Below are 20045 nucleotides of genomic sequence, written 5' to 3' on the forward strand. Positions count from 1 at the left end.
CAATTTAACAGACCCTTAACCAACGGACTTTGGATTTAGCAGACAGAAAACTGTCTGCTTCATTCAAAACACCCCAGTGTATAGAATCTGTCAGTCTGTTAGTTCCAGAACTGGGCACAACTGACCATTTGGTGCAGTGGCACAGTCATCAGACAGAGAAATGTCCATTTTTTTCTGGTATGTGACATTGTGTAACTATTTAATGTGAAGCACTTTGGGTCCCAAAGAGAGAAAAGCGCTATATATTATAAGTGAAAGTCTATTTACCATCGTCACTGGTAGCATACATTAGCCAACCACAGGCTCATGTGCCTAAGTGGTGGCCATCTTGGTAGGGGCGACGTTCAATCAACGATTCAGACATACTTGGGAATGATGTTTTCGGGGGCGATTGTCCCATCAAAGGTAATAGAAATAGGAATGGAAAAGGGACACAGTTCAAAAGAAGCACGTGGTAACTATCTTTTCAAAGCTATGGTTGTTGACTAGAGCATGGGTCCCCTTTCATCAGCATGGACTGGTCAATGCTTGAGATTTTCAATGTGGGCCACCGGGGATACAAAGTGCACCTAAACTATGACCTCACCACTAACGGGAGCCCTTAGCTCTACTGTCTTCACACAGATGAGATGTTGGGAGTCTCGAAAATAATGTTGAGGCTGCCGCCATTTGCAAGCTCATCTGTTTCGGTAACAAAAAAGGAAGAGAATCCATTCCTTGTCAGTTTGTGGATACTTTTTAGACTAAGTAGCTCTCAAAGTCCTAACTACAAGAAGTCCTTATTTCAATTAGAACTCCTGGTATTGCCAGTAAAAACTTTCTTTTTCTTCACAGTTGTAGACTCGTCACCTGTCTCTTGACAGAGCCTTTTCCCCTTCCTAAAGATGTCTGTTTTGTACTCATTCAACTTTTTGTGAGTGAAATGTTGGCGCTCAAGTGACTGAAACAAATTTTTGAGCTTTCAGACTCGGATAAGATGGAAATAGCTCATTTCAGGGGGAGCCCATACGGCCCAGTACCAGTTGATCCACGGACCGGTAACTGGTTGTGGATTGGTGGTTGGGGACCTCTGGGCTAGAGTGAGTTCTCATCATTTGGTACATATACTCATCTCATAGACATTCTACTTTTGTTAGTGTGACCTTGCTTATCATTGGGGGCTCCAAAAATACTAGAAGAAACTGAGAAAGAGAAACTGAAAGAAACAGAGAGACTGTTTTTTCCTTTTAATCCTTTTTTTGTTTCTTTTGTTAAATATAAATACATGAAATTGTTATGTTTTTTGTCTGGTCCAACTTAGGAGGAAAAATATCAAGAACAATAGTGAGGTAAACCTGCAAAAGATGTGGTCATAGCAGTTTTTTCTTTGTAAATTGTGCTCGACTTACTACAGTATCGCTGGAGGCAGCTGGGAATTAAGGCTACGGGATGGAAAATCCCCGAGCCAAGGCCTGGCGAGCAGCAAAACAAGGCCGAAAACATCTGAAGTGAGGCCGGTGCCGCCGGCCCAGAATGATGCCTGAGTTTTGGACACAAGCATACGGCATGGCTCTTCTTTGTGCTCCATGCAGGGAAGAAAGGCATATTTTGTTGACTCAATCGACGCTCCGATGGGTGGAAAGTTTTCAAAGCCAGTGCAAGGCCATCGACCCGGACTGGCCCGATTTTGGAAACAATTCAGATTTGGGGAATCGATGATGACCGAGAATCAAGTTTGAGGAGCACATACTTGTGTTTAAAAAACAAACAAACAAAAAAAAAAACCAATTTAGAGCTTCACAACATATACAGGGATTCCACATACTGCGTTGCGACACCACTCTGCTTCGTTGTGTCTCCGCTGTGTTTCTGCTGTGTCCGCTGCAGGCTGCACGACGCAGCCATGGTAATGAATGATAGTGGTTCCACATCCTGCGCATCCGCCACGCTCACTTCAACTTTACGCAGAATTTAAAAGTCTGGTCCGCTGCCATGCGCCGTGGTCAATTCTGTGGATTTCGTAACGGGGCGGAGCAGGGACGTATGCAGTGGGCAGAGGTGTGTGGCGTAAGTTTCGCAATCTCTCTGGACACACTTTGTTCATTCACATTTGCTGTGTCTAACAAGTGGTACTCAAAGGAAGCTTTTTTCCCCCTCATATTGTTTGCCCTATTGCTGCACCCATGAACACCATTATGGAGTGGTTAGTGATAAAAATGGAATGAATGAATAAAAGTAAACTTACAGAAAAACATACTCTCTTCAACGTCTACATTTACTCACTGGCCCAAAAAGGCTTGTTCAGCCCAGAAAATGGTCACCGTGTCACTGTGATGCCATAAGAAAACTATAGATCCCAGAGACCAAACACCAGAGCCTTCAGTAGAAGAGTCCAACATTACCAAGGTCGGAAAAAGCAAGACAGTCAAAGTTCAAAGTCACGATACCATTCTTTATTGAAAGGGATCATCATCCATTGCATGTCCCCGCCACAAGAACGGGAAAATCAAGCAGCCGGTCTACAAAGAGATTCTGCAGCATTTGCGCAAGAAGCGAGATATATGGGATTACAACACGTCGGACAATTCTTCGCTGAGAATATCACCGTGGAGCAATTTGTACTACACCAACTGACCTAGCAACGCGGGATGTTTTCTCTCTAGGGTACACATTTTGATAAAGTGGGCAACATCGATGACCAAGATGAAACAGCAGAGGATCTTGGAAAATCCTTCAAGCATGGTGAAGAATCCTTGGAAAAGTGTGTCAGACTCCAAAAAACCTGAACAGAAACGATTTGAACAGGAAAAGTTGGGGTCAGGATTTGAAATATAGCTTTGAAATGATCAATGGTGTTTCATCTCTACAGTGCTTTTTTTCTGGCTAGAGTACTCAAGTTTTGCGCTTGAGGTGTCCAAAGTCCGAGCTGGGAAAAAAAAAGGTGAAATCACATCACAATACTCCTTTGGTCCATTGTTGCGGTCTGGATCGAAAGGGGATTCAAAAGAAAAAAAAAGGTCTGGTGAAGTTCTTATTTAGACTGTAGTTGTTACCAGTGTACTATATTCTGTAAAACGTGAGTGACGATCAATGCTCCCATTGGACAGTAATGGCGAGAGTTTCACGCGTGGCTTATACCTAAAACTGAAAGACATGGAATTCCTGTGTGCTGCCTTGCACATTTTTGCAATTCTGAGTGTCAAGTGCAGTTTTGTGAAATTGTTTGACTTTTGCAATGTTAGCAAATGTGTGCAGTTACCCGAAGGAGACAATGCGCTCCGCGTTCCTCTAACTACGCTGTTGTTAATGTGTTCAACAGAAGATGGAGGATCAGGTGTGAACTTAAGTTCATTTCTTCTGTAGTTGGTGATGGTCAGCTGTGGTTTGCATTCAGACCTCGGCGTGAACGACACTGAGTTTGTTTGGAAGCACACCAAGACCACCTCAAAAAGTGGCTCTTGACCGTGTTGTTTGATCTGCAGCAGGATTATTTATGTGCATTTATGTATGTTTATGTGCATTCACACTCGCACTAAAGTTTCGGACCAGCGTGCGAGACGCAGCTTTTCTGCATGCCAAACAGATGACTTGACTGTAATCGCACATGCCACGAGCACTCCGACGTCAACCCTAGAGTGGAGCCCGTAGGTGACCAAACATGATAACAAGGAAGAAGAGTTTAAACTTCAAATTCCAATTCATTAGAACCTTACTACTTGCGCTTCACCTTCTTACTCGCTTCACTAGGATACTGCTGCTTTTGAGGTATAACTACAGCTTGGACAAGACTGACCAGACAATCAGTCAAGACACTTGATTGGCCCTGGCACATCTTCACCCAATGAGGACAGGAGTGGATTAAAACTCCTGACCAGGAATTGAAATTGGTCGTTGTTGTGCCGGGAGTGAATCGCTTGTCTTGTAGGAGTACCCGTAAGCTTGCGTTTGCCTCCTGTTTGTAGGATGACTGAAACTGCTGGATTTGACATGTACGGTAGCCACCTTTTTTAATATTAATATCGCAGAGGATCATCTTAATCAATCGTGGCAGCCAACATCATGACCGTGACTAAAATTCGATTGTGAAGCCCTAACACACATTCTTTAAAAAAAAAAAAAAACGAAAAAAAAACAGCATGTCCACATTTTTTTTTCAAGCATGCGCTTGACTGTGTTAATATGTCCCCAGCAGTTGAGAAATTTATTGTGCACCACTTTGCAGTCTTCTTTTTCTGCAACGTTTGCTCTTCAGCCGCAAACGAAACGTCACTCGTGTTGGTGAAAAAAACACGACATAAAAACAAAGAGAAATCTATTGTTATAATTGATCAAATATAGTGAAACCTCCAGATACAATCGCTTTTGGAATGTTTTCCTTCATATTACGAAAATAACTTAGCACATCAAAAAAACATAACGAAATAAAAAATGAGAAATCTGAAAATTCCCATTTGAAGTAAATGCAACATGACATTCTACTGCTAGTTAATATGGCTGCTCAGGTTTTATTCAGCTCCCCGGGAACACATACAGGAGCTTACTACGGATGACCTGAACACTCTGAGGAAGCCTGAGATATGACTACATTGGCAGAAAAGAAGAAAATGCTATCTTTGTATCATAAAGTTTTATTTTTCTGCTGTTTGCCCTCCTCCACTTTTGCCTTGGAACATGGCCTCAAAAGGTAATGTACTGTAACATTAAAGATGACGCTTGGAATGATATGCGTGAAAACACAATTCATAATTTGCAAAAAAAAATCATGATACGAAATACAATCGCGCGAATTATCATTGGACCCCCGGTTTATGAGATTAATCCTTTCCGCGGTTGGGCTCAAGTGAATTCGCCGTATGGCGGGCAATCCAAACCTATGTTAAGTAGCTAATGCGTGTACCCCAGGTAAAATCATCAAAAATGTATATACATATGAAAGATTGGTATCAAAATAGTAAAGTACGTGCTACTTATGTATAATGTACATATATACAATTAAATTACATTATAAAATAAAAATATCTAAAGGATTAATGTACCTTTGAGTGGAGCTGGTTATGGCCATACTCCCTAGTAAGGGTAGCCTAGGCTAGGCTAGCTTAGCTTTCTTCGTATTTGATTACCTCCGGCTTCGTTTCCATATCAATAATCTTCTTACTTCTCTAACATCATTAGCAATCATGGGACTCATGGCTAACCCATTCAAGTTTGAATTGAGCACTAAAATGTACTATGAATACGGTTCTGTAACTACTCACAATAGAACAAAGCTTTACTATTCCGCCATTTTGAAACGAGTGAGGCCGACCAATAGCAGGCCAGCATCTTAGTGTTTCCAGGACACCGACCAACAGAAGACCAGTATCTAAGGGACTCGAGACGCCGACCAATAGCAGACCAGCATTGTAGTGTCGCGTTGCACTGGAGGCAGTTTGATGCCAACAGTAAATATGAGCAATTACCTGATAACGCCTCAAGGGGGAGGCAAAACAACAAGCACAACCAACCCAACAGGTCACGACAGTTGTTGATGTTAATTGTAAGGCAGGCCAAATGCCTTAAAGAGGGAAGGAAAAAACTCAGTATTCCAGATCGTAACGCGAATAAAAAACGCAAGTCAGGGATGCCGTAACCCGGGGGTCCACTGTGTATAACGAGAATAAGGCATTTCAAAACCGATATGCGATATGTTGGAAAGTGAACGTCATATTGCATTATACAAATTGCATCGCTTCATATCGCAATATATCGATATTATTGCCCAGCACAAATATATACATACACACACACGCACACACACACACACACACACACACACTTAAAGCAACGGTGACCAAAAACACAAGTCTTTTCTCTATATGTTTATTTATAAAAATCGCAATGAATGATCATCCTGTTGCATTAAAGATTTAAAATAAAAAAATCAAAATATAAAAATGAACCATGGAAAGTAAAATTCTCTCTCCAGCTATTAGTTGGACTTTTCTGGTTAACTACAACGTGAGATTGAGAGGCAAAGTTCCAAACCAAATTTCAGCTATTCAACTTTGTATGTTGCACTAGCAGTGCGGAAGTGTTCAGTATTGCTCGGAGCTTTTGAAAACGCGTTCATGACAAAAAGAGATTCTGTTCTCACGCCACGCAAAATTGTACATAATTTAACGTAATGCACTTACATGCAGGAAAGCGTTCAACTCTTCAAGTGCTTAGAGGTCAAACATCATAGTTACCCATTTTTTTCTGTGCTATGAGAAGTCTGGTGTTGAAGAAATGCCTCCAGGAGCGAGAAAGTTTCAGGGCACTCAGTGCATTCGTAGACAACACTGGAATTTCCTTTATCATTTGGAGTGTGGTCCACCACGTCATCATCCTCTATTTCTGCATGACTCTCCACAGGCTTCCCATCCGTGTCAGCAGCATGAGATGATTGTTCCACACTGGGTTTTTCCCAACCGCTTGGGTGATTCTTAAGGTGAACCTCAAGTTTGGAAGCACTCACGAATTTAGCAGGACATATAGGACACTTATTGTGACATCTTTTGTGATAGCGCATGTGACGCTGATAAACATATGCCAGCCGAAACCTCTTCCCACATTCTTGACACTTATACTTGAACCAGCCTGCTTTCTTTGGTCTCATCCTGCCTTCATCTACTTTTGATGCGGGCTGCTTTTTGTCTGTATTGTGGGGCTCTGGTCGTAATAAGAGCTGTTTCATTCCTGGTTTCTTTTCTACTTCTTCTTTGTGATTCTGAGTCAGATGCCTAATTAGATCACAGCGCTGAGGGAAATCACGACCACAAATTGTACATTTGTGCATCGTACCCTTATGGTATCTCATGTGCCTAGACAAACTACTTGAATGATTGAAGGCACGCTGACAAATCTTACAGGTATGTAGTTTTCCATTTTGACATTTTGACCTTCTCCGTCGAGTCTTAAGTGTTATTTTTCGCTGATATAATTCGCTATTCTGATGCTCGATCTGATGCTCTTTAAGTGCAATTAAATTTGGTAAACGATCTCCACATAAACCACATCTGTATGGTGTGACAAAAGATGTAGTGTCAAACTTGTAGCTGCTATTCTGATCAATCCTTTCATTACCGTTCTTAAGATCAAGAAGGTTGCCATTACTGTAACAGTTTTCAAGTGGTCTATCACTATTGTTTTTGGACTTCACGTCGGTTTCAGATGCGAACGAAGCATTAGACGCTTTACCCTTGCAATGATACTGTGCGTGAATCTGAAGATCTGACAACCAAAAGAAATTTAACTTGCATTTCCGACACGGATACATTTTGTTAAACTTGTTCTCTTCATTGTTCTCAGAATTTCCAGCAGTGTCAGCGACATGACGTATTTTTTGATGAGCAACCAAAGCATATGCTTTAACGAATCGCTTTCCACAATGAGTACAGGAATGGAACCGTTCTCGTGCATGTTCTTGGAAGTGTGACTCCAGCGCATGTCCACCGTTAAAGATCTTGCAGCACAAAGTACACCTGTAACTTTGCTTTGCTTTCCAATATTGTTGGTGACTGTGTAAACTTTGCAAGCTGTTGAATAATCTGCTACATACATCGCAACGGAAATCAACCTGTGGAAGCTTTTCCTTTGCATTGATCAAATCCTTTGAGCGCTGTACATTTGGCTCAGGAAATGACTGTGGCCTTGGAATAGGAGACAAAGGTTTGACGGCAGGTGTGCAATGTGGCTGTAGTCCAGGAGATGGTGGCTTCACAGACGACTGTGACAGTGAAAGGCTATTTACAGCAGCCAGCGTACCATTTTCTTGCAGCACATATTCTCGAGGGACTTCAAATCCATTGGATGAACCATCAAAGGAAAACGATTCCAAAGGTCCATGAATGGCCATGTGGGCTAACACTTGTGTGTAGTGAGAAAACCCATCACCACACTCGGTGCAGATGAAGGTACATGGGTCTCCACTGAATTGTGTTGAGGAAACACTGTTCAACGCTTTTTGCCTTTCCATAATAAACCGATGTGGTCCATGTGCTGAAGGCATCACTTATGCGAGATGAAGAGAAACTATCCACAAAGTCACAGCGATGATTTCCATCAGGGGTTAGAAACCCAAGGTCTCAGTATCTCACTGAACACAATCCAAAAACATGTCCCCCGAAGCTGCAGATGCTCATTGGTTCGGAATCTTTGAACAGCACCTAGAAAGGAAAAAAAGAAGACCAATATCAAACTATGACAACACTTGTGGGACAAGTAATCTTTACTTTTCTGGTATTCAACAATTTACTGTATATCAACGACTGATTAAAAAAAAAAACTTCAGACACAGCCCTTTTAATTGATGTAGGTTGTTTTGAATAGTCTAAGTAGTTTTTGGACACCACGGACTTGGGTAGTTTGATTTAGTTCTGCCATTCCCTTTGCTCATTCAATACTAATAGGGAAGGATCAGAGGTACAAAGCAGATTAAGGATGGGGGGGAGGAGTAGGTGTTATTTATGGGATTACCATTAAATTGCATGATGCTCCCGAGCTTTATTTCTAACTATTTTTAAAGTTCTTGTATCGACTCAATCCGTATTGTAACCTTTTGAAATTAGACCATGGCTTTACCAGATCTCAGTAAAATAATATTAATTTGCACATAAATATAGGAAAGTGCATTGATTGAATCTTAAAATGTAATGAATGAACAAAAATGGTAAAAAGAAGTGTAGCGTGTCAGGCACTTTAATACATGATAAGAAAATGCTTTCTATAAAATTCCCCATTTACAAAGCAAATGGATTCTATTTCAGTTTGTCCCACATAATTGGACCTAGTATAGATTCCTGATCGGTCCTGTTTTCACCACTTGGATTTGACAGATCTCAATAAGTGTATAAGCAACCGTGTGTAAAAGTGTGACATCATACCATGCCGATCATGCAATACAGTGCTCCCTACAAATGGAAAACCTTATTAAAAACTGCACTATGTTGCTTTTACTCATTCAGTTTGTTCGACAGTAATACCAAAAAAGCGTACAAGAAATTGACAGCTAAGTGTTTATCTCTTTTTGTACCATATTATTGTGCCTTGTCCACCAAAGAAGATGCAGAGAATGGCATTCTAATTCAAATGTGAACAACTGATTAAGATTATGAAGTAGTTTTTGTTTTCCCCTCAAGTAATATATTTTGGAGCTAAAAATCACTGTATAAATACAAGTAGCCAAATAACACATTTTCAATGATGAATGATCAACATTTTGATCAAAGATTTGATCAACATTTTTTTTTTTTTTTACCTAATCTGTGTTTAGCAGCCCACTACTTTTCTCTTCAGAAAGATCAGAGAGACAAATCTCTCTGTAAATTTGGGTCTACGAGACACATTTGTCAACTGAAACAGCACATTTGAGTCAACATTGTCAAAGTGGGATCCGTAGGAACACCAGCTCTTCCAGTAAAAAGTGCACAGTTATACACATTCATGAATGAATTTGCAGGGGTGGCCAAGTTCGGTCCTCAAGAGCCACAATCCAGCCTGTTTTCATTTTGTCCCTTCAACTAACACATCTGATTCAAATGATTAGCTCATCAGCATGCTTTGCTGAATCCAGATAACAACGCTGATTTGAGTCAGGTTTATTGGTTGAAGAGATACATTGAAAACACACTGGATTGTGGCTCTTGAGGACCGAACTTGGCCACCCCTGAATTAATGCTTTAATTGATAGGGACAATGCAGTCAGACATAGTTACAGGCTTGCAGCTGTGGGATGCATGTAGAGGTTAGAACTCTGGTCTCTAGTTAGGCTCTTCCATAACATTGCATTACCATAAAATCGCCAGCCTATGGGAGCAATTGAGCACTGCTACCTAGTGGCTGATTTACAGTAAGAGGCAGCTGTAACAGAGCTTGAACCTCTGGTAAACAGTGGCAACACATGCTGTATGTTAATGTCAGCGTAATTTTGTAGTTTCATAGTGCCCTAAAAAGATGAGTGAAAATGACGTGTAATTCACTCCTGCCCTCATTGGTCGATGTCGCGCCGGGAGCCAATCCTGTCTTGTGGAAGTGGCCATTTGATTGATTTTCTCGCCAGTCTTGTCCATGCTGTTGACTGCTGAGTACCTCCAGCAGCAATTTCCGAGTGAATCCCAACCTCTCCTCCACTACCCACACATGCCTCTTTGAGAAGGCAATGTTGTTGAATGTTATAGTAGTGTTGGGTGTATCGTGCCTTAATGTGACAAAAAGCTGTGTGTGGCATGCGAGTTAGAGGAATGCATGAGGCCCGTGGTTGGAGGAGTACATAAGTTGAGGATAGAAGAGAGCGTTGGGCAGATGTTACGAAGATTGCTGTTGTAATAAAGTGGAATGCTGAGTGCAAACCCTGCTTCCTCACTATCATGTTTGTTCCACTACTACGGCTCTACACTAGATCAACATGCGAGGGCCATTACCCAGAGGGCATCTGTGGCCCTCCATATTCCCTGACTACGGACAAGGGACGGAAACGGGAATGCATAACTCTACAGTTACTGCATAAGGTTAAATAATTAAACATTTAAGTAAATGCCTGTACTGTAGTAATCTTTGTCTCAAATACATAACTGAACATACCTTTCGCGTTTTAAAAATTCTGGTGCCCAAAAAATTCCTGCGGGTGGCGGGAGGGTTCAACTTTGCAGATTTTACTTTTTGTGGAGGGGGCAGGGGGTTTTGATCTGGGTAATATGGTTAACAAACTTCTCGGGTAATGCATTTTAACAGACATACTTAGTGTTTCGGAAAACGAAAGGCTCATTCATCCATCCTCTATAGTTTATCAACAGGAAAGCTCAGACTTGCCTCTTCCCAGCAACTTTGACCAACTCCTCTGGGAGGATCCCAAGTCAGCCAAGAGACATAGTCTCTCCACCATAGTCTGGGTCGTCACCGTGGCCTCCTCCTAGTGGGACATTCCCGGAATATGTAACCGTGGAGGCATCCAGGAGGCATTCTGACCAGATGCCCAAGCCACCTTAGGCTGTCTCCTCTCAATGGGGTGGAGCAGTGGCATGACTTTTAGACCCTCCTGGATGACGAAGTTTCTTACCTTACCTCTAAGAGAGAGCATGGACACCCAGCGGTGGAAACTCATTTCAGCCACAGGTATCCCAGATCTTGTTCTTTCAGTTACGACCCACAGCTCGTGACCATATGTGACGGCAGGAACGTAGCTTGACTGGTAAATTAAGAGCCTTGTCTTTGGGCTCAGCTCTTTCTTTTCCACGGAAGACCAAATCAGACGCTACAACAATCCACCGGTCAATTCCCTGTCCCATCCTGTATTCACTTATTAAAAGGTTTACAAAATAGGTTAGGACCTCATCACCTAACATTTTACCGTTTTCAGACTGTGAAGAATAGTCTCAGATTTGGGGGATACAAATATTCAAGCGCATCACACTACTGCAAACCATTCCATCGAAGATTATGGCCTGAAGAAGTCAACAGCTCCACACCAACTGCAAAAATGCAGAGATGCATTGCTGAGACCCTCAACCCCCCCAAACAGGACACTCTTGACGCTTTGCTAAGGAACAGAATTGGTGACAAAGGGCAACCTTGGCAACGTTCGCTACTTGAGGTTGATTTTACTTGGAATCAGTACAACCTTCACTGAAAACAAAATCAATGTACTGCTGACAATGTGGACCAGACTCTGACATCGGTGATATAAGGATCATACAGCCCGTATCAGTGGTTTCCCATACCCCTGAAGCACGCCCCCACTGAACTCCCCAAGGGACACCGTCAAACGCTTTCCCCAAGTCCACAAAACACATGAAGACTGGTTGGGCGAACTCTCATGCTCCCGCGAGGATATCTGCTGAGGGTACAGTATACTTACAGTATGTACTTTGCGATGTTTTGGCTGCCGTCAAAGACAGAACAATGGTGGAAAGCAGGCCCATAGACAGAAAGAGGACACAACGGAGCAGAAACCTGAAAGCTATAATCGAAGTGCTAGGACTAGGACAGGCTGATTAAGGATGGACAAAGAAATATGTTCACTGGTGCCAGTAGTGTGCTGGTTAGATTGAAAGAATACTTGGATCCGCCTATGAATTATTATTCTAGGGGATGAGAAGATACCTTTGGAATGGAGGAAAAGTGTGCTGGTGCCTACTTTAAAGAACAAGGACGATGCGCAGCATTCCTATTGGGGAATCAAGTTAATGGGACTCTATGTTGAACAAAACAATGTCCACATAAAACCAAAGCCTTTTTACTTTTTAGGTTATATAAAATAATTGAACTGTATTGTCAGCCACTGCTTGTTGCAGACAGTTCTTATTAGAGTAAAATATTATGGAAATCACTGTCAATCTTTACATCATATGATATTAATGTATGCAAACAGAGATGTCTATGTATCAGCAAATATGGTCATGCTCTACCTCCCGGAGAAAGTGTGTGACCAAATCCTGTGCAGTGCGAGGGAAAAACTAAAAACCTTCGTAGATCTCTTTGTTGATCTCGAGAAAATCAAAGACTTGGTACTGAAAGTAACAATGGCAATACATGAGAGTCTGGAGTGGCAGAAGTATGTTAGAGTTGTGACAGGACATGTATGAAGGTACCAGAACAGTAGCGAGGTGTGATTTTGGTGTGACAGAAGTTTGAGCTGGTGGTTGGGGTGCGTCAGGGATCGGTTCAAAGCCCCCTCCTTTTAGCATGAGTGATGAACAGTCAGATGGGGTTAGAATGGAATACCCATGGTCATGATGTTTGCAGATGATGTGGTAAAGTAAAAAACATTTAGGAGAGAAATGCTGTCCTTCCTGGCAGCTTCATCACTCTTAATATTTTTTTAATTAAAAAAAAACACACACCTCAAGGTATGTGCTAACCATCTAAGTCAGCATTAACTTTCCGACGAAATATTTAACTGGCTGTATGTCAAATTAACTCTTTTCAAATCTTATTCATCCTGGAGACTCCTGAAGAAAACCTCAACGCCCTAATTTCCAGCACCTCCAGCTTTGCCTTCTGCTGTTTTTTCATTGCCACTGTCTCTAGTCCACATATCATGTCTGGTTGGACCAGTTTTATAAACTTTCTTTCATCCTAGCACACCCCTGTCACATACTGCTGCATTTCACACTTCCCCCACCAGTTTCAATCTGCTTGGCGGGCACCGGCAGAAGCTTCCGTGTAGAAGGCAATTTCCGTGAAGTGCATGCCATGGACTGGACTCCAGCTGTGGTGGAGTTTCTGATCGCTGACATAAGTCTGCCTTAGTCGGACGTGGGCCCGCTGCACTTGCTATGTGATCCGTGTATTTCGTGATTCAACACCAGTTTGCTTCAACAATGAGAAGGAGAAAGGGGGCGAAGTCACCAATGGAAGGCAGGCATTTCAGTGTCTCTCAGCATGTTGTTTATGATAAAAAGCTTTAAAAAGAATACACTGACTGAGCACCAAATATAGCGGATTTCTGATCCAAATCGCCGGGACATGAATCTTCTTCAGTCGGTATTCTGTCAAGTGTGTTTTTCAATTTTTTTTAAAGCTCCGCATCACAAACACACTATCTTATGGTGGGCATTCAGGTCAGCACTGCCTTTTCGCGCAGTTGAAGCAAATTTGAGTTGGATGTCCTCTTCTCTGTCAATACGCAGTAGAGTTTGTTCCAGAGCAAACCTCCACCAATGAATTCTCTCTCCTTCCATTATTTCATTATTCATATTGAATTGGCCACAATGAAAACAAAGCGTAATGGCGGCTGCTGATACTGAAAGAATACACACCCATTCAGCGTTAGCTAGAACAAGTTAGCACAGCACGCACCCTCAAGCTACCAGAGTACAGAGGCGGAGACCCTAGTCGCAACTAGGAGCTCAGAAGACTCCGAGTTGAGAATTAGCAGAATCTTCCCTACTTGGAACTTTTTTTTGGTGTGAACGGAAAGGGGAACTCACACTACCAGGGCACAGCGGTAGAGTTCCTGTGGTGTGAAAGGGGCTAATCTGTTGAAATTGCTGCCATAAGGCAGACACTACAGCAGCCTGAGGGTAAACACTACGAGGCTGACTAACAGCCTCTATCCACAGGCCATCAGAATTCTGAACAAATACCTCATGCACTAATTTGCACCATCACCAGTTACTTTACATTTTGCTTTACTTTACGCTTTTGCTGTATCAAGAGAATATCACAATACCCAGCACTACGCCTCCATATGGCAGCGTTGAAGCAATTCTGCAAAGAATGGTGGTCCAAAACTCCAAACTTTCAGTGGTGTGAAAGACTCATTGGCAATTATCACAATTGTTTGATTTCAGTTATCACTGCCGAAGGTGGCACAACTCACTACTACTACTTTCAGGGCACAATTACTCTTCATTAAAAATCAGGTTTCTATTTTCTCACCCCCTTTGGTAAATATCATTTATAAACTGCATTTTACTGTATTTATCCTTTGGGCTGTCTGTGTGATATTAACACTGGTTTGATGAAAAGAAACCTTTATGAGCAATAAATATGCAAACAACAACAACAACAAAACAAACAAAGAACAGGGCAGCACTGTTTACAGCATCTTTCAGTGTTTTCCTTGAAGGTGCATGTTTCTTACCATTTAAGCACTAATCCAAGTCTTAAGTTTCTACCATAGACAACATACAAAACACAAACCAAATACACATTCATGAACTCATACTTATAAACAGTCAACATTGAGGGTGACAGTTCAAGGACTTCAATTAAATGGAATTTTTTAACTCAACTGTGATGAACTGCATCTGCGTTGCAACACTCAGGCCTTCTCTCCCTCCACTCCAAGTCCAGCACCCTGAGACTATACACTAAGCGGAAAGAGGAAGGCTGAGGACTAGTGAGTGTCAAAGCCACGGTGCAGGACGAAACATCAGAAATACAAGACTACATCAGATAGATGGCCCTGAAGGATGAACTGCTAAGTGAGTGTCTCAGGCAGCAGAACCATGAGGAGGGTGCAGAGGAAGAGGAACAGACAACCTGAAGGGACAAACCCCTATATGGCATGTACCACCTTCAGATAGAGGAAGTGGCTGATATCAAGAAATCCTACCAGTGATGACATAGTACAGGACTGACAGACAGCACAGAGGCACCAATCATGGCAGCACAAGAACAGGCCATAAGCACAATAGCCATAGAGGCTAGCATCTACCAGAGTAGACCGGATCCAAAATGCAGACCGTGTAAAGAAGCCCCTGAGACAGTCCAGCGCATAGTAGCCGGGTGTAAGATGCTAGCTGGATCAGCATACATGGAGACGCACAACCAAGTGGCTGGGATAGTATACAGGAACATCTGCAACCAGTATGAAATAGAAGTAACTCAATCCTGATGGGCCATACCACAGAAGGTGGCTGAGAACATGTTGGAGGGCCAAGGTGCTGTGAGACTTCAGCTTCCAGACTTGTAGGAATAATTTTATATTTATTGTACATTTGCTCAACCACATTGAAGCTGTTTGCAGCGAGAGACTGAACAATTAGTTAAAAGTATTAGAAGAAACTTGTGGTGGAAGAAGGTTTGGGTGGGGTCGAATTTTGCAGCTATGCCAAGGGCTTTTGGGCCCTAATCAAGATCCCTAACTGGAGGATGACGCCTGCCAAAAAAACCCTGCCAAAAGAGACGCATGAAGAGGAGTGGTTGGAGCTGATAAGCGGGCAAAATAAATGACTCAGCAAATACGTTCCAATTTGACATGTGATAGTGCTGAATAAAAAGCAAGGTGGAACAGAGGACTGCAGAACGACTGGCGAGACTATTCACTGGCTGGAGCCATTCCGTTTTCCTTGCGCAAGTAAAACTGTTTTGGTGTCTTAGCTCTTTCATTGAGTGGTGTTTTTCTACAAATGTCTAGTGGATAAACCTGACAAGACTAACAAACAGGTCCTGACTAACCAACCAGACATAGTGGTGGTGGTGGACAAAGAGCAGAAGAAGGAAGTGGTGATAGATGTGGCGATCCCAGCTGATCCCAACATCAGAAAGAAGGAACATGAGAAACTTGAAAAGTATGAAGGGTTGAAAGAGCAGATGGTCCATACAAGCAGATACAAGTGATCCTTTTATCTCAAATGTACGCATACATACATACACACATCTAGCTCCCTAAAAATGGCAACAGAACGGAGCACAAATAAAAATTAACATCTTCAGAATCTATACATTTCACGTCTTTCCTTCAACTAAGGAAAACTGACATGGTTTTAAGGGCATTTACCTCAGAAACTTGTTGCTTGATGAAGAGTTCTTCCTTGGTGCGACAAGCTGCCGCCCACTTGCGCAGTGAGGAAGCAGTGGAGTTTGGAGGATTCTCAGACAATTGAAATACCCAATGGCATTAACAGATTTAACATTCAACTATTTAACACTTTTAATGTGTAAAAATTTTATGCCTATGTGCTGACTGATCATTAGTATCAATGTGCGGAGAAAAATACTAAAATAATCACACTTGGAAAGACTTACCTAACAAAATTTTTAAAATTTTGTGACCATATTCTCTATTATCTCCTTTGATTCTTGTATTGTTATGGTACACACCATGTCACCAAACAGCACACTAATTGTCATCCTTTTAATAGGCCGACAAACTAATTAAAGGTTTGAAGCCATTTGGGATGCTAATGTGAAAATACACCTTGGTCGTCTGGGTGATTATGAAAAAAAAAAAAGATAAACATTATTATTATATCTAAACACATGGAATTGCAAAACTGAGAATCAATGGCTGAACGAGCTCCAGGCAGGGAAGGCCTTCTTATGGTGATAATTAGAATCTTGTGAAAATAATAATGTTTCCACTACCCCCTGCAACAGGGCCGGAGATAAATACTGACCTCTGGCAAAACCAACAACCAAGGAAAAATCTTGTTATCTGTGATTTTTACATGCATGCAATTTTCTTAGATCCTTTGATAACTACATATTTACATTTAAATGTATTTGTGAGAGGTTTTTACAAAAAACACGTTTAGGTCTCTGAAAATTAAACTTGAGCTATTGATATATTCTAGTTCTACACTTAATTTCCATCAAAATGGTATACATAATCCATGGCGGTAGCTCCAAAATATTGCTAAGTGGAAATCCCTAGTTTAGAGAAAAACATGTTTAAAGTTTTGTACATTTATTTTTCAAATGTCCATAACATCCAGGAGTTAGGAAAAATATGTTGACCCGAAACTTTCAGGAAATTATAAGTGCCTGATGTATAGTTGTTTTATTGGGATATAATTTAAACGCAAAATAAAAAGTCCTGCAATGATAAAAAATTTTATTTCGATTTCAACTAGCACTAGTGACAACAATGGGCAAGAGCCAGTATGACAGAGGGCATTAGTTTATTTTTGCAACAATGAGCTTAAGATTTAAAAAACCAACAACAACAACAACAACAAAAATACGAATGAAACCATTTAATTTTAAAATTTGTGCACTGAATATTAAACTATTTTGCGTATAAAATGAAATTCCCAAACACTGATGGTATCTAACTGTATACAGCAATTATGTTGTTTCATCACAATCTTTCCTAATACTATCATAAATTTCAGGGAAATTCAATACCACTTTTTCAGACAGATACCTTTATGAGTCCTCAGCTTGAGTACTCACCAATACGATACACCATTATCGCTAGTTTTGATACATAAAATTCACACTGCCCCCCCCCAAAAAAAAAGCATGTCCTATCTATTTCAATAAATATTTTAACTTTAAATTTCATAAAATTAAATTTCTATTCTTAAAATGTTTATTTTTTTTTTATCTAGTTTGTGATCATATCTCGTAGAGAGTGGCCAACACTCGTATCTATACCTTGAAATAAGGGCAAGTATCAGCCCAGTACCGGCATTTGGTATTGGTAATAACAATAACGATGCTTCTCCATCTTTTTACAGCAGGTACCACTGCCTATAACTGGCTATATTGCTAACATCTTGGTAACATCAGTAGATCAACAAAGATACATTATTTTAAGTAAGCAAATCATTTTTAGACCAATGAAGCGAAATTAGATCATTTCCGGTGGCAGACCTAAAGCATTCTCACGGTAATCAGTGCCACACTTAGGTTGATAGAAAAAAAAAAAAACGGTAATCAGTGCGACACTTAGGTTGATAGAAAAAAAAAACAGTAATCAATGCGACACTTAGGTTGACAGATGAAAAAAAAAAGATATGGGCTGGTGAGCTGTTTCTAATATACAAAACAGTGTTTTCTCGATGTATTCAAAGGATAATGGTATAATGTGACATAACCCACCTCATCCACAATACCATATGTCATTGAAATATACACCAATTCACCAAACAAAACCCGTAAGAGCTACTATGAACCACGAACTATGTTAACACCATAGAAAGACGTCTGCAGGGCAGTTAAAAAAAAAAAAATCTGTGAAAATAGACCTTACCGCCGTCAGTTGAAGACTGTAGCTCCCTTCTAGCACGAACATGCCGTTCTTAATGTTTTTGTCCTATCTTCGATATGAAAATCACTTTCGAGCGTAATAAACATATTTGCAGCGAATGTGACAACGCGAGAAGAATACTGTACGCCATCTTATTTCGAGGCTTTTGTCTCAGTTTGCGATCGGGAGTTAGGCAGCGTTAGCCACCCTTAGCATATCGCCATATAACTGTCACATTTAAATAAAATACACAAGTAAAACTCTAAACCCTAAATTAGAATTAAGGCAACACTTACCGCTGCATCGATGGCATTTGTTGACAGCTTAGGGCGATTTTGTAGGTTCCCAAAAATAACACTGCTGGTTTCTAGCTGACTGCTTCCTACTACAGGCCGGAGAGCCCAACGATTCTGTGTAACCGGAAGATGGCGTCAAAATAAATATTTCCCGTCGGCAGAGGTTACGTCGCATTACTCACTACAAAATTCGCTATTATTTGATTTGAGCGAGATACTCTTATGCGCATGGTTGAAATTAAACTGGATTGAATGTGGGTACAACATTTTCATTTTACCGACGGTAGAATGTGGACTTATGTCGTGTTCACACTGAATGTTTGATATCGAAGTGCAAAAATATATAACAAAATTAACATTACATATGACATGATTTATAAAAAAACATTAAAACAGTTATACTTTCAAAATGTATTCACGGGATGTTTGAGAGATGTTTGCATGAATATATTTTCAAACTATAACTGTTAGCGTGCCCAACCTTGTAATGTTATATAACATGTGAAACGCTCGTATCGTCATCATCTCATCACCATTATCATCATCATGTAATTAGGTAAGAAACAAAAAAAATAAACATTCAATTTTTTATCAGCCAGAATGATGTCACTCAATGAGCTTGAAAAAGGAAGAAAGCTGTGTTTAAAAGTTGTCAATATGTTAACATTCAAGGTTAAGTTATAGACTTAAAAAAATATCAAAAGAGACCCTTTGTTTCCAACTAAAAACAATAGAATGGGTGGTCACAGAATAGAATAGAATAGAATAGAATAGAATAGAATAGAATAGAATAGGTCATCACCCCCAGGACTCCTCCCTTCCAGCCCTTACAATACTGTAAATTATTAATGGTGTGTTTTTGTTTTATTATTATTATTATTATTATTATTATTATTATTATTATTATTATTATTATTATTATTATTATTATTATTATTATTATTGTATACAATACAATACACAATTGAAAAAAAAAACAATGGCGGGCAACCGGTTCAGGGTGACCCCCTGCCAATGGCCCATAGACAGGCACCAGCCCACCAGTGACTCTCATGAGGTTAAGCGGCTACGGAAAATGGATATATGGATGGACATTTAACAATAACAGTATTCAGCAACAAGACAACAGAACACAACATAACATTGTGACAATTTTGTATACTTGATGCGCTGACTTTAAATGAGATTGTTATCTATAAAAATTGTATAAGTACACATAAACCTGTATCTTTTTAACATTAACAAAAAAAGCAATATAAATCAAATTTCAACAACTGTGAATTATTTATTATAGCGTTTATGCGGGTTGCAACTTAGTCTAAAACAGAAAA

The 20045-nt window shown here is 40.6% G+C and overlaps 1 protein-coding gene across 2 annotated transcripts; it reads right to left on the reverse strand.

Annotated features, from left to right (window-relative positions):
• Positions 1-2197: 2197 nt before the first annotated feature.
• Positions 2198-18889, reverse strand: LOC148426705 (uncharacterized). Of its 2 annotated transcripts, XM_088411911.1 has the most exons (3): positions 18715-18889; positions 6207-8165; positions 2198-2761 (listed from the first exon to the last, which is right to left on the reverse strand). In XM_088411911.1, exons 2-3 carry the CDS (start codon positions 8006-8008, stop codon positions 2746-2748), a joined length of 1818 nt encoding a protein of 605 aa, XP_088268037.1. In that variant the 5' UTR covers positions 8009-8165; positions 18715-18889; the 3' UTR covers positions 2198-2745. The 2 variants fall into 2 exon arrangements, with proteins under 2 accessions (XP_088268037.1, XP_088268038.1); XM_088411912.1 differs by lacking the exon at positions 2198-2761 and having other exon boundaries at positions 5823-8165; positions 18715-18887.
• Between the last annotated feature and the right edge of the window lie 1156 nt (positions 18890-20045).

This window comes from Hippichthys cyanospilos, chromosome 3 (assembly GCF_059441005.1).
Source record: "Hippichthys cyanospilos isolate Australia breed blue-spotted pipefish chromosome 3, RoL_Hcya_1.0, whole genome shotgun sequence".
In the NCBI taxonomy this organism is placed as follows: domain Eukaryota; kingdom Metazoa; phylum Chordata; class Actinopteri; order Syngnathiformes; family Syngnathidae; genus Hippichthys; species Hippichthys cyanospilos.